At 41.5% G+C, this 14,874-nt stretch overlaps 1 protein-coding gene across 2 annotated transcripts in view; it reads right to left on the reverse strand.

The window, feature by feature from the left end:
- NBAS (NBAS subunit of NRZ tethering complex) overlaps positions 1-14,874 on the reverse strand; it is a 1,021,307-nt gene that overhangs the window by 266,995 nt on the left and 739,438 nt on the right. For both annotated transcript variants that reach the window (XM_089671087.1, XM_089671086.1), the window contains one exon: positions 14,168-14,377. In XM_089671087.1, coding sequence (XP_089527213.1) covers positions 14,168-14,377 — 210 coding nt within the window. The remainder of the gene's footprint in view (positions 1-14,167; positions 14,378-14,874) is intronic.

Here is a 14,874-nt window from a genome sequence, read left to right on the forward strand (position 1 = left end):
CCAACCATTTGCCCAATTATATGATTACACTCTGTAAATGCACATTCCTCTTAGTGAGAAATACTTTACACCTCTTCATGCACAAATATAAATACTTGTATTTACATGTTTCTTACTTCTGGCTAAACAAGAATTCTTCCTACAGTAAAAGTCTCTGTTGGACAAATAAAATCATTTTAATACCAACAAAAACATATTTATCCCGGCATAAGGGGAAGATTGTGGGCAAAAGCTAAACCCCAGGCAGAATGTAATTTATTGTCCTGGGTATGCCTGAGAATTTCAAAGTAGGTCAGAGGCTCGGGACTTGCACTTAATCTCAGCAGGAAGCCAGCAAAAAGGATAAAAAAGACATTCAGCTACAAAAGAACCTGAATTAATAACAAAGAATATATCAAACAGGATTATATTTTACCAGAAATACATTTGATACATATGGTACTTCTTGTCAACACAGAAATCACAAGTAAATTTACAAAAACAGATTATGCCCACTAGCTATTTATTTGTACAAAAAGTAGCTCCAGAAGTCTTTGTACCGAAATGTAAAGCTCCAGGACCAGCTCTTAGCTGATTACTTATGTCGAATGTGGGTGGTTTTACTTTTGACCACATAATCTGAAAAATTTAGCGAGGTCCCCAACATACAGAGAAACGTTTATGTTGCAGATTGGGATTACAGCAGGTCAAACTCTGATGCAAAAAAAAAAAAAAGCTCCCAAATAATGCACCATGATGAGGTATAATTAATTTATGTTGTCTTATGAAACTAGAAGCTTGCAGCAGTGTTGGGTTCTAGCTCCTAGGCCACACTATTATTGACTAACAGCCAAGAATACCTACCGTATGGTTGCTTCCAAATCATTGACAAAAATTACTACTAAACTAAAAAGGTTTCTCAATAGAAACAAACTGGCATCCCCTCCACACTTTAAAATTCGGTAGGAAAAGGATTTACATATCACTATGGAGGACAAATGGAAAAAAATGCACTCTCAAGCATAAATTCAAACAACCAAGAACCTGCTCATAAACTACTAGTTGTGTTGATACTTGCACTATTCTCCACTTCTGGAGGGGATGCCCACTTATCAGATCCTTCTGGGAATTCATACATGACACATTACAAAAATATCTGATCGTTCCCCCCAGCCATCACTGTAATAAGAGGTAAATGGCACAAAGCATTCTCAAGGAGGTAGGGGGAAGAACTCCAGAATGTCTTTTATGAGTGGAGAAAATTGCTTTTTTGGTTTTCTACAGGTTTTGTAACTCCCAAAGTGAGTTCTGGAGTGCAGTGGGTAACAAAGTCTTAGAATGAATGAAGCCTCTATCCCTATGTTCAGGTCTTACTGGAGATCAGCAGGAAGTGTGTGCAGGTGTGCACAGCTCTTATATTCAAGGGCCTGACAGGAGTTCAGGGTCACACCCGGGAGACAGGCAGTCCTCTGCCCAGAGGCGAGGGCATGGGTAACAGCAGCAGAGAGCAAGAGAGTTGTGAGAGCTGAGAGAGAAGTGCAGAGTTGCACATGAGCATAGTGGTGCTGAGGGACCACACCAAAGGCCTAGTCTTGAGGCCTAAGCAGCAGTGCTGTGAGAGGAAACCAGGAGGCTTGATGTAACTTTAATTTTCTTTTGAAATAAAACTGGGGCAGCAAGCACTAAACCAGTATTTTCTGGCTGGATGGAATACCCACAAATATCACATCACGTGACAATTCATCTCTTTAACGCAGTCAAATTCGAGGCACTAGCAATCTGTCCCAATTCCTCATGTTGGTTATTGGTGGAGTAGAGTGAACCAAATAATCAAAATGGAGGAGGCCTGGGACTGAACACAGGATTTATTTGACAACTGCAGATATACATGGATGGCCTAGCTGCTGTTCACATTCCCTTCTCTTACCACCTGAACACTGATCAACAGTCTACATATTCAACACAGTATCCCTAGCTCTTCAAACAAAAATAAACAAGATTTTCAAGATGTAACCTCTCAGAAAATAAGACAACAAAGAGTACACAAGTGAAACATGTCAAATTTGGCCATGCCAAATACCTTTTGACCTAACAAAGTGAAGTGTTTCCATTGTTATTAGTCATCTGGATTGGAAATATAATCTGTAATAATTAGTGTATTGGTATTTGGAATTCATTGGCCTCTTTTTAAGTGTATGAGTAATGGTTTACACTTGATGCTACATATGGCTGAGGTATTTGAATATTTAGCTGCTTTTATCAGGTGTGAATAAAGATTTTTTTATCTACTCTTAGTTGTATGTTCTGTTGAGAGGTTACACCTTGAAAGTCCCACTATTTATTTTTGTTTGATTTGTTCATCTTGGGATGTGGTGTCATTTTTTTGGTTCTCTATATGATTCCTTGCTATCTTTCTATATTGTGTCCATAGCTCTTGTCTTGTCTTATTTCCTACCAGAGATTCTAACACAAACTCCTTCTTCTCTTTCTATTGACCAGCTCCCCTACTTTCCTTCCAGGGGCTTTTCCTGTCTCTAATATTGTTTCTCATACACACATTGGCTTATACTGTACCTGTAGAAAATTTACTTTTTCATCCATATTCTGAGGTGTGGACTAGGCCGACTCCCTAGGTTATTTGTATTGCTCCTACCCATCTACAACTTTCAGCATATATATATTCTACATTACACTGTCTGTATTCTCTTGTGATATGTTGCTTAAAGACAACATCACTATCCGGATGTGTCTTGTATGTTTTTTGTTGCATTTATGGCTCTCTGTTTAAAGTTATTTAAAATAAAATGAAAAGTTTTAAAAATATTATAAGCTGTTAAAATGCATATTTTTTTGACAGGGACAGGGCTGAATGAGGATGGTTTGAACCCATGTCGGGCTGTTGCTCTTCAGGTTTTTTATTTCTCTTCTATTACTGTCCTGCTAACAATGGTTTCAGAAAGTAGGAACTGTTGGAAATTATTATTATACAGTATTTATATAGCGCCAACAGTTTGCGTAGTGCTTCAAAGTATGAGGGCAGGCAGTATAGTTGCAATCCAATCCAATACAAGAGGAATCAGAGTAACCTGGTCGGTAAAGCTTACAATCTAAAAGGGAGGGTCAAGTGATACAAACGGTAGTAACTGTGGGGGATTAAGATGATGGAGAAAGTCAAAGTACAGTTGTTAGGTGGAGGCAGTATAAGCTTCTCTAAAGAGAAGGGCTTTCAGGGATTGCCTAAAAGTGGACAGAATAGGAGGCAGTCAGACAGATTGGGGTAAGGAGTTCCAGAGGATGAGAGAAGCTCTGTAGAGGTCCTGGAGGAGAGCATGGGTGGTGGTGACAAGGGAACTAGAGAGCGGGAGGTCTTGGGAAGAACCAATAAAATGATTTGGCTGGTATTTTGAGACAAGGTTAGTAATGTAGTTGGGGGCAGAGCTCTGGATGGCTTTGTGAGCTGTTGTTAGTATTTTGAATTATATTTGTTGGGTAAGCAGACACTGAACAGTTGGTAAGGTGAATGAGTCTGGCAGCAGCATTCATGATGGACTAAAGAGGGGATATTCTATGAAAACGTAAGCCAATAAGGAGGGAGTTGCAGTAGTCAAGGCGAAAGATAACCAAGTAGCAAATTATAACCATTGTGGTGTCATTGGTATTTTGGAGGTGTCGCAGAGATTGAGGCGTCACGATTTGGACAGTGATTGGATGTGGGGCTGAAAGGAGAGTTTAGAGTCCATTATTACACCTAGCACCCTGGCATGCAGGGATGAGCTTATAGTTGTGCCATCAATCTTGACAGAGAAGTACGTGGGGTAAGAAATATATGCTCAGTTTTGGATAGATTGAGTTTACGGAAGTGGTATGCCATCCAGACTGATATGTCTGTCAAATTAATAATGCGTGAGGAGACTGATGGAGTGAGCTGAAGGGTAGAAAGACAGATTTGGGTGTCATCAGCGTAGAAATGGTATTGAAAGCTATGAGAGGCTATCAGCCACGGAGGAGTAGATCTAGAATAAGAGTGGTCCAAGAAAATAACCTTGGGAGACCCTGATGCAAAAGGCAGAGAAGAGGAGTAGGTAGAATTGTAATTGACACTGACGGTGCAGTCAGATAAGTAAGGTGAGAACAATCAAAGAGTACCATTACAGTGACCAAAGTAATTGAGTTATTTGAGGAGGGGGAGGTCAATTGTATCAAAGGTTGCAGAGAGGTCCAAGAGTAAAAGTACAGAATAGTGACCAATGGTTTTAGCCATTAGTAAATTGTGAGTTTTAGGAGAGCAATTTCTTTGACAAAACCCAAAATGAAGAGGATCAAGAAGGTTATTCTCAATGAGGTGGTAGCTCAGGTGGTTGTAGACCAAGCATTCAAGGAGTATGGAGGTAAAGGGGAGCAAGGAAATAGGTTGTAGGTTGTTAAGACTGGTGGGATCCAGAGAGGGCTTTTTAAAATAGCAGTAGGATAGGAATAGGATGTATCCCCTATGTTTTAAATCAGTGGTGGCCAACTTGAAAATCATAGAGAGCCTCACCTGAGGCCAACAACACTTCCAGAGGGCCGCACAATAGCAGGGCAGTGTAAAATTAATGGGCTGTAGAGTGCCTCAATGCTGGCATTTACTTGTAATGTGGGCAGAAATAACTCCACTCACAGTAAGCCTTCCCTTCAGTGCTGGGATACAGGAAGTGTATGGTATATACTGTAGTTTTTAAGTGCTGTATCTGCCCCTGTTGCAGATTTTGCCATACATCCTATCTGGTTAAACCACTATCACTGTAAAAAGTAAGTGATAGGAAATCATTTTTAATGAGTCATGGATAAGAACATAAACCCACCAGTACTAATTCATCTCTATTTTCACTATATTACAAAAAATATTTGGCTGGACATACAATTTAAATATAACATGCATTTTTAAAAACATTTTTGGCCATTTAACACCTAATAAAACACAACAAAAAGGGGGGGGGGGGCGGCGTGGTCTGGCCATGCAAACATGAGGACATGCAACTTGAGAGTTCCTGTCTACCCGGGGCTGTTTACCACTCTACAGAGCATGGGAGCCGACACACCGACCAGTTAACATGCTGCGGAAACAGCGGGCATCCTCCACGCCTGCCCGGGCCATGCACACTCACTTTGGAGCACTGGATTCCTACTTTACTGGGAATGCGACATGAGAAATCCAAGATAGCACTGGACTGCCATGCGTCTCCATCCTCCTCTTCACACGCTGCCTCTGACCATGGTGATGCTGTCAGCTCTACCCAGGTACAAAGCACAAGCCCTGCTCCATCACATGCTTCTACACAGCACTTAGTAGCAGGCTCAGTAATAGACAATCTCGCAGGAGACTGGGACATAAAAGAACACATTAAAGCCCTTCCTACTAAAGCGGATATGGTACAGCTGATTGCTATTGTGGAATCTTAATTTAAAGAGGTCTTAGATAAAGTGTGGACTGAGAATACAGCAATAGACAATGGGGTGGACACTTTAGAAATGGCTCATGCGGTGGCCAAACTGGGGGATGCTTCCCATACTCATGATGCTATGATTGAGTGCCTTCTATTACAGTTGTATGACTATGAGCAATGGCAAAATATATGGATCAGGGGCTTGCCTGAAGCTACTCACGCGCAAGACCTGATCCCCACTCTTCAGGGGATATTCGGTCTTATATTGGGTAAATTCATGTCAGCCAAGGTAGAGATAGACTGTGCACATAGGGCCTTATTACCACCACTCCAGGATGTCAACAAACCCTGGGATGTTATCTGTAAGGTGCATAAGCATGCAGTTACGGAGGTCATTATGTCTGCCATGTGTGGGAGGCAATATGCGGAATTCGAAATGGAACGCCTTCCATTTTTTCCCAATTTATCTAAATGCACCTTTATGATGAGAAGAGCCCTGGGCCCTGCACTGGCGGTTCTGCACCAAGAGGGGGCGACTTATCGATGGGTATTTCTCTTCCACCTCACCACATGAAGAAACGGGAAATCTGTAATCCTCTGTAATAAGCATGACCTGCCTAAATTCTTGGCGACACTGGAACTTCCTCAGGTAGGCTTCCAGGACTGGAACTTTACAAGGGACGTACCTGTCCCACAAGGCCTGAAGCGCTGGCAATCAGCTCCCCAGTGTTCTTGTCAGCGTCAACGCCAATGGAGGGGTGTATCTTCTGCTTCCCCTTGACAGGACACCTGACATCTTCCTAAAATGGACTTTCTGGTACCTCCACCCGCTCTCATGAGCCATCTTGGTTTGTTCACTCCCTACATGAGTCCTAAAGCTGGAAATTGCCTTATGGAAGTCTCTGCCAGAGTCCTTACAGTGAACCTATCTTGTTTTTCTTTTTTTTTTCGTGGCACATACATATGTTCCCGTTTGCAAATGAAGATTTCTATGCCACCTCACATTTTTAATAATTTTTTGCTCCCTGCACTGGTGACATTTACAGCCCCCATCCACTTTCCCCTGGCTTCGCATCACTGGAGGACACCATGGAGTTCCTGCTCCCCCGCACTGATGTCATTACTTGCTTTGTTTTCATTTGTGTTGGTCTTCCTGCTCCTGCTTAGTAATTACTCTTAGCCCTGGGTAGGGTTGCTGCCTCCTATCCATGGCTAACTACCTCCCCCAAATAGGTTTAGCTCCAATAGATGGAGATCATACTGTAGTTTACAGTTTATCGGGAGGGCCCGGCCGTGCGCCTCTTGGGGTGCACACCCAGTCCCACCACTTCCACGGTTTGCCGCTTGCGACATTCTGCAATGGTTTATTGCCTTCTCTCTTTGTTTAGAATTTATTCTGTTTATTTACTGGTGTTCTTCTTTGAACATGAGTACATTTGGAGGTTTCTTGAACTGCATGAGGTCTGTGATATCCTCCTTTTGTGCATTATTCCCTGTGCTGGGTGTCCTGAGGTGCATATTCCAGCCTCCCTCTGTATTTGGCATCATGGCGTCCAAATTGTTGGTGATTTCCTATAATGTCCATGGCATATGCTCACCACCTAAGCGTGGGAGACTGTGGTAGGAACTCCGCCGCCTGAACCCAACTGTTCTACTGATTAAGGAGACCCATTTCACGGCGACTTCTACACCTAATCTTTCACAGTCAGTATTTAACCAATGGTTTATATGTCCTTCTCCAATAGCTAAAGAGAGGGGTGTAGCGATAGCCATCCAAAACTCGTGTCCTTTTATCCATCTCGCCCAGAGTGATGACCAGGAAGGCAGATATATACAGTATTTCTCCAGGGCACTATTAATAATGAGATGTATACTATGTTTACATACCTGCACCATTAATCTCCTCTCCACTGTAATGGGGAGGCTTCTTGAGTTTAAGGAAGGCTTCCTCTTACTTGTTGGGACTTTAATCTTCCTCCTAACCTTCAACTGGACACTTCCTCAAGGAAATCATATTTTTCCTTTAAAACTCTTAAGCATTTTCGTAAACTTCTACAAGACCTCCACTTAGTGGAGTTGGAGGGTGGATAACCCTTCTGTTAACAACTATAGTTATAATTCCCATGTCCATAATTCCTATTTGAGGATTGACCACTTCTATATATAGACCAATACTACCTCTGCAGGCTCAACAGCACGGACATTGGACCAATAACTATATCCGATCACACCCCAGTCTCTATAATCTTGATCCTATACGCCTCCCACAGCCCTGCTTGGACTTGGCGCTTGAATGAATCTTTGCTAGACGATACCACCCATATCGCCATCAAATCCTCCATCACCACATATTTCCAAATAAATTCCACTGATGAGGTGTCCACGCGAGCACTGTGGCAAGGACATAGGACGGTGATACAGGGGGTCTTGATTGCCCATGGTTCTAGAATCAAGAAAGCCAAATGTAAAGAAACTGACAACTTGGTTGCTAAAACTTGCTTACTTGAACAGACGCACAAGAGTTGACTACAACTGTCTGACTTGATGACATTGATGGACTTGAGGTCCAAACTATCTGACTGCCTTGAAAGGAAAGCTCAGAATGAACTGCGCTACTCTGCTCACAAATTTTATGAACACAGGAAAAACGTCGGCTGTCCTCTTGCTTGCTTCCTCCGCAAAAGGCAGGCACTCTCCCATGTTCATAAATCGACTGTTCAGGACAGACAAGTGGTAGATTCAGATCGCATTGCTGCAGCTTTCAGGTCCTACTATAGCTCCCTCTATAACCATAAACCTCCACCCTACCTGCCCCAAGCAGACAGCCAGAGAACCTTAATACGACAATATTTACAGGATGTGGAGTTTCCTGGTCTCCCCAGAGGTAGTAGAGGACTTTAAGCCCTTTCACCCCTTCAGAGTTGTTCTTGGTCATTTCAGATCTCGCCCTGGCCCAGGCTTTTCTAATGCTTATCATAAGAGAATGGCACATCTCTTGGCTGAGCCCATGTGCAATTACTTTAATGCAACTACCTCCTCTAACCCTCTATCTAAAGAAGCTCTGCTTGTCCATATCGTTGTTATAACAAAACCTGGAAAAGACCGCACATACTGCCAGAACTATTGTCATATCTCTCTGTTAAATCCAGATCATAGTCACTAGGCTGCAGAATCTCCTCCCTACAGTCATCCACCCTGATTCAAACAGGATTAATTGTGGGTAGGGAGGCTCCGAACAACACTATTTGAGCCCTTAATATTCTTCATTGGACATGACATGGCCCGCATCCAATCCCCCTTCTTTGTCCTGTCGACTGATGCCGAAAAGGCTTTTGACAGGGTGGATTGGATGTTTATGATGGAGACCCTACTCAAACTGGGCCTAGGGCAGAAAATGATGGGGTGGATTTCGGCCATTTAAAATGACCCAGAAGCTAGAGTGAAAGTGAATGGGACCTTCTCTGACCCGTTAAGTATTTGTAATGGCACCAGACAGGGGTACCCTTTGTCCCCACGTTTGTTTGCCTTAGTGTTAGAACTGCTCCTAAGGAAAATTTTACAAAATTATGTCATCAAAGGGGTACTTATTGGGTCTAGAGTTCACAAACTGTCTGCTTATGCTGACAACATTTTATTCTATGTATCCCAGCCACTTACCACCTTACCGATTTTGATGTTGGAATTTCACAGATATGGACATCTCTATAATTTCAGAATTACGGAAACTTGGAAATTCTCCTGGTCACGATTCAACCGGATCTTATCTCACAACCCCAGACTGATTTTCCAACTATGTGGAAGTTGCATACGTTTGCCATATCTAGGCACTCATACGTCCCTGGATCCTAAATTATTGTCTTTTGCAAACTACGGTGCACTCTTACAGGGGGTAGAAAGGGACCTACGAGCATGGCAAAATATTGCCCTCACATGGCTGGGGCACATGAATAAACTTAAAATGACGATTCTGCCTAAATTCTGTATTTGCTTTCCACAGCCCCATATATTTACCGCTTCTGTTTTTTCGTCATTTACGCTGGTTGATTAAATTTTTTTATATGTCAGGGGAAACAGCCTAGACTGACATATTCACTTCTTCGTTAACCTAAAGAAGATGGGGGTTTAGGGGTGCCTTACGTTTCTTTACATTTTAAGGCTGTGGCGTTGGTTTGCATTATCAACTGGTGCCACCACTCGAAAGAGAAGATATGGGTTACTCTAGAAAAGTCTACTGCAGGCAGGAATCTGGCTGGAGCCCCTTGGCTTCCACGTACAGCTCGGGGACAAGCCTGCTTATACTGAACACACAGAGTTTGGGACCAGGTTAATGGAACAGGAGATCCCCCCCCATCTCACCTGTGGTACCACTAGGTGGTTTCCCCTGGTTTCCTCCTGGGGAAGATGTCTCCTTTTTCAACACCTGGGGTAAGGAAGGGGAAGCTACTTACTCAAAATTTGCCCCTATGGGACGATTGGTACCTATGGAGAGATTACGAAGCTCCTTTGAGGCATGGACTTCTGGCATCATAAGCAGCTACATTTTCTGCTAAAGCACGTCCAAATGACTTGTTAATGTCCTTTGAATCTATGTGTAAGAACCCTGGAAAATCCAAACACCTGCTTATTTATTTATTTCAGGCACTTATATAGCGTCATCAAGTTACGCAGCGCTTTACTGTACTTACTATATTGTACATTCACATCAGTCCCTAACCCTCAAGGGTCGTACAATCTAAGGTGCCTAACTCACATTCATATACAAGGGCCAATTTAGGCAGGATCCAATTAACCTACCAGCATGTCTTTGGCGTGTGGGAGGAAACCGGAGTACCCGGAGGAAACCCACACATGCACAGGGAGAAAATGCAAACTCCAGGCAGGAGGTGCCGTGGCTGGGATTCGAACCAACGACCCTAGTCGGAAGTGCTAACCCTTCAGCAACTGTGCTGCCCAAATGTATAAGTGTCTGATATCTATCCATTCCCAGACCACTCCCTACTTTACAACGGAATGGGAATTAGAACTGTTTTTTTTGACACACCAATTACAAAAAATAGTTAATCTATCGCATATCTCTTCCATTAGCTCTAAGACCCAATAATTGTGGTATACATTTTTATCCTGCTGGTACAGGACACCCTCAAGGTTGGCTAAGATTTTCTTGGAAACTGACCATTATTATTGGAGAGGCTGCCCTCAGGAAGGTACCTTTATGTATCTTTTGGTGGCATTGCCCCAAAATTCAAAAATTTTGGAGACCATTCCCCTTGATTCAGAGAACTACTCTTAAACCCATCAAATTTTCCCCTCCTCATTATTTATTCCACGCTACCCCCTCCTTTTTTAAGTCATATAAACACAGTGTCCAACTATACAGGACTGGAAGCGGGAAGTAGAGAAGATAATTGAGGCAGAACGTTGGGTATATATGGTTAAAAATAACCTTGATAAATTTCATGATGTCTAGTCTGGATACACGTATTACTCTATAGAACTGGACAGCCCAGACGGTACTATCCCCTGACTACTGTGACCACTAGGGCATTCCATTGGTGAACTTAGATGATGATACCACATCCCAGATAATTGTTAAAATGTGCTTAGCATGTTTTTCATTATTTAGCACTTGAAGTTGCATAATATCATGTCCTGTCAACCTTCCCTTTGCAGACTTTCATGCTTACTTTATGTTTGGAATGGTGTACCTTGTGATCATTGTTATTCTGAGGTTAACTAGTATGCATCCTGCCATTTTTCCATTCTCTTCCATGTCTGTACCCTGAATCATTTTTTGTGTTATTCTCCCTTGACATCAAACTCATGTTTTTGTTATGTTACAATTGTTTTGTTATGACACAACCAGCTTGTCATTCTGGAGCTTACTGGCCATGTGCAGAGACAGCTCCTGCATGGCTACTGAGCCCTAAAGTATATGGAACACCTGTACCTGCTGCCCTGACAACAGGCAGATGGGAACAAGGCATAAGGATATGTGTTCACAGCATGTCTGTTTCTATTTCGATTCTGTATTTTATATTTCTTTTTTATTGTGTTTGAAAATCTATTTTAATCAAAAAGAGATTATAAAAAAAAAACAAAACATAAAACGCAGGCAGGGGATTTATGTAAGTGCTTGTTAAAGACAAAAATGCTTTAGGTAAGCACCTTAGTTATGACGTTATTGTCAAGTTAACCAATGCATACTGAAGCTGCTAAAATTATTTTGGGTGTCTACGTTTCAATGGGTCCTTGGTATAATGTGTTAACTTTTCTACACTGCATCCAAAAACAAAATGCATGGGAAAATTTTTTTTCATTTTGTGCTTGTTTTCTGTTGTTCTTAACAGGAAAACTACAATGGCTTTGGGTCTATTTGTTTTAAGGTTTATACATTTTAAATTTTTTACTATTTATAAAATCTAATAAATACATTAATGCACCCATGACGCTGGTATCATAATGAAATATGTGTTTTCTAGAGAGGGAGCACAGCAGCAGCTGTTTGATTTTGACTAAAACCTAATTAAAGCTTGATATGTACAGAGAAGGCAGAGCAGAAGGAGAAGGTGATAACTCGCTCCACTACATCATTAACATACGACCGTAAATGTAAACTTCAGTTATAGAGCTCTTTGAACAACAGGATTAGTCTTTTCAAGAAATAAGCTAAGTATAGACAAAGAAACGTAAAAACAGCCCGGGATATCACCTGTTGGCTATAAATGTGCAACATTCTTACATTTCCTATTTACCTGAATTAAAAAAAATCAAACTGTTAAATATGTTAGATATGTAAATAAAAAAAGCAAGGGAAATATGAGCTCCACCTTCTTACTCTCAATAAACAAAATCCTCATTTATTATTTTATATTTTTCACAGACACTGTGGAACAATTTAGCCTCAAAGTTCACAGCAGAATCATTGCGCGGCTCACAGAGCGCACCCAGGAGTGATGTGTCTGGGTGATCACATTGTGGTTTACTATGTGACTGCTGTGTCCAATCACTGCAATCACATAATAAACACTAGAAACTGATACTAAAGATCGGTTCTCTCCGCTTTCACTGTGAGAGCAGAGAGAACAGATGCAGCAGCCTGTGAGTGTACAGCAGCCTGTAAGCCTGCATGTACACTCACAGACTGCTGTGCCAGCCAGACCCAGTGTCCCTGATCCCTGCTCCAGTGTAGGAACAATAAAAAGTTCAGGCAGCCCCTGTCACCTGTCCAAGTGCTCACAATAACACTGCCATACAGCATACCAATGTCTTAATCACCGCCATACACCAAACCAGTGCCCTGATCACTGCCATACCCCATAACAGCATCATGATCACTGCCATACACTATACAAGTGCCTCGATCACCGCCATACCCCATGCCAGCATCCTGATCACCGCCATGCCCCATAACAGCACCCCGATCACCTGATATGCCATACCAGTGTCCTGTTTACCGCCAAACCCCAATAACAGCATCCTGATCACCCCATATGCCATACCAGAGTCCTGATCACCACCATACCTCATGCTAACATCCTGATCACTACCATACCTCATACCAGCGTCCTGATCACTTCCATACGTCATACAAGCGTCTGGCATTTTAGGGTCTCAACTGATCAATTTTCAGATATATATCCCATAGTTTGTAGACTCTATAGCTTTCCCACAAACAAAATAAAATGCACCGTTTTGGGTTATTTGTACCAAAAAAATGTAGCAGGATACATTTTGGCCCACATTTACGAAGCAAAATTTTATAACACAAACTAAGCAATAAATTATTATTTTTTTCATAATTTTTGGTTTTGTTTTTTTTTATGTATATAGAAAAAAATAAACCCAGTGGTGATCAAAAACCACCATATGAAAGCTCTACATGTCTAAATAAGATGATAAAAATTGTAATTGTCACTTAAACTGTGGTAGTGCTGAAAGCTGAAAATTGGCTTGGACTGGAAAGGGGTGAAAGTGTCTGGACTTGAAGTGGTTAAAAAATAAGTTCCCCTTTCCTAACATCTTACACCCATATTCAGGGTGTAACATGCAACATGTTACTGATGCAGCAACCCCCTTCCTGATCCCCTGTTGTGAAAGCAGGAGATGGATCTTCTCCCCACACTAAAACAAAATTGCGGCTGTGTGGGGCTCTGCCCACCCTGTCATGTCATGCATTCACAAAGTTCTGTGAATGGGAGAACAACTACCATCAGCTATTGAGGCTGACAGCTTGTAGTTCTCAATGAACTACCTGAGCACTTGTAGTTTATTGATCGTTCCTGTCATTCAGTAACTGCTGACTCATATGAGGTATGGACAGACAGCTACAATGACAGTCTGCAGGAACCTGAGATAGCACCCACAATATGCTGATTGTGGGTGCAATGCTTTGCAGGCTCCTAATAAAAAAAATAATAAATGCAAATTTTTTTACCTGCAATTTGCATTTATTATTTTTTTTTACAAAGCTGAACGTATCCTTTAAGGAACAACCTGTGTATAAATATGGCCTATGCCTCCAACTCAATACAAGCCTAAGGGCTTATTCAAATCATTGCCATCGCCCTTGGAAATGTAAAAAAAGTGAAGTGCAGATGCTGAAGGTTCAGATCTGAAAGATTTTTCGCCATACAAATGTATTGCTTTGTTTTTCAAAGATTTGTCAGTTCCAAGTGTAAAATTTGCTCAGGCTGCCCAACTGATAAACTCATATACATAACACAGTCCAAAAATAACTTCTTCCTGCTTTGGAAGGTCATTCTTACCTGGTCCAAATTTTGCAGATAGTCAATAAAAGTATGACTGAGTGTTTCTAGATGGGCAAGAGATTGCTGGAGATGACTCAATGCCATGCCATAGGTGACTGAGGTCTCTTCTGTGGTTTCTGCAGTGTTTTTCTTTCTTTGTTTGTCTATGAATTGTTTTAGGGTAGCTATCATTTTCTTAGTTATCTCTGTCCGAGCCTCCACAGCCAGCTACAAGAAAATAAAACACATGCATACCAGCATTACTTCACAGTTACACAACATTTTCCGCAAGTACAATAAAACTACCTTGTCTTCTTCATTCTCGTAATAAATATTTTAAGAGCGTCTGACGACAAGTCAACTTTCCACAGTGTGACATAAAACAACTTCCATGAAAGAAGAATATTAATCAAATATTATGAGCACTAGAGACGCTAAATATTTAGAGAGGAGAATTGACGTGTGAAAAGCTTAAACATCTCAGCTTCTCGACATGCTTGTTTTGACAGCTTGAGATCACAGAATGTATGACTTTTATGTATCAAATGGAGAACAAAAGGCTTCAGAAAAGTCAGGCTTCGCTTAACACACTAAAGCAGGCTGTATTCCTTATTTAACCCCTTTAGCTCTCGCACCTTCATAGTCTTAATGGACATAAGAAAAATGTTATCATTTTCACTATGGGATTGTTTATTCCATGAAAACTTTGTAGTTAAGATAAGCAG

The sequence above is a fragment of the Staurois parvus genome, unplaced genomic scaffold, assembly GCF_062004578.1.
Source record: "Staurois parvus isolate SC_StPar_1 unplaced genomic scaffold, SC_StPar_1.0 ptg000098l, whole genome shotgun sequence".
NCBI lineage: Eukaryota > Metazoa > Chordata > Amphibia > Anura > Ranidae > Staurois > Staurois parvus.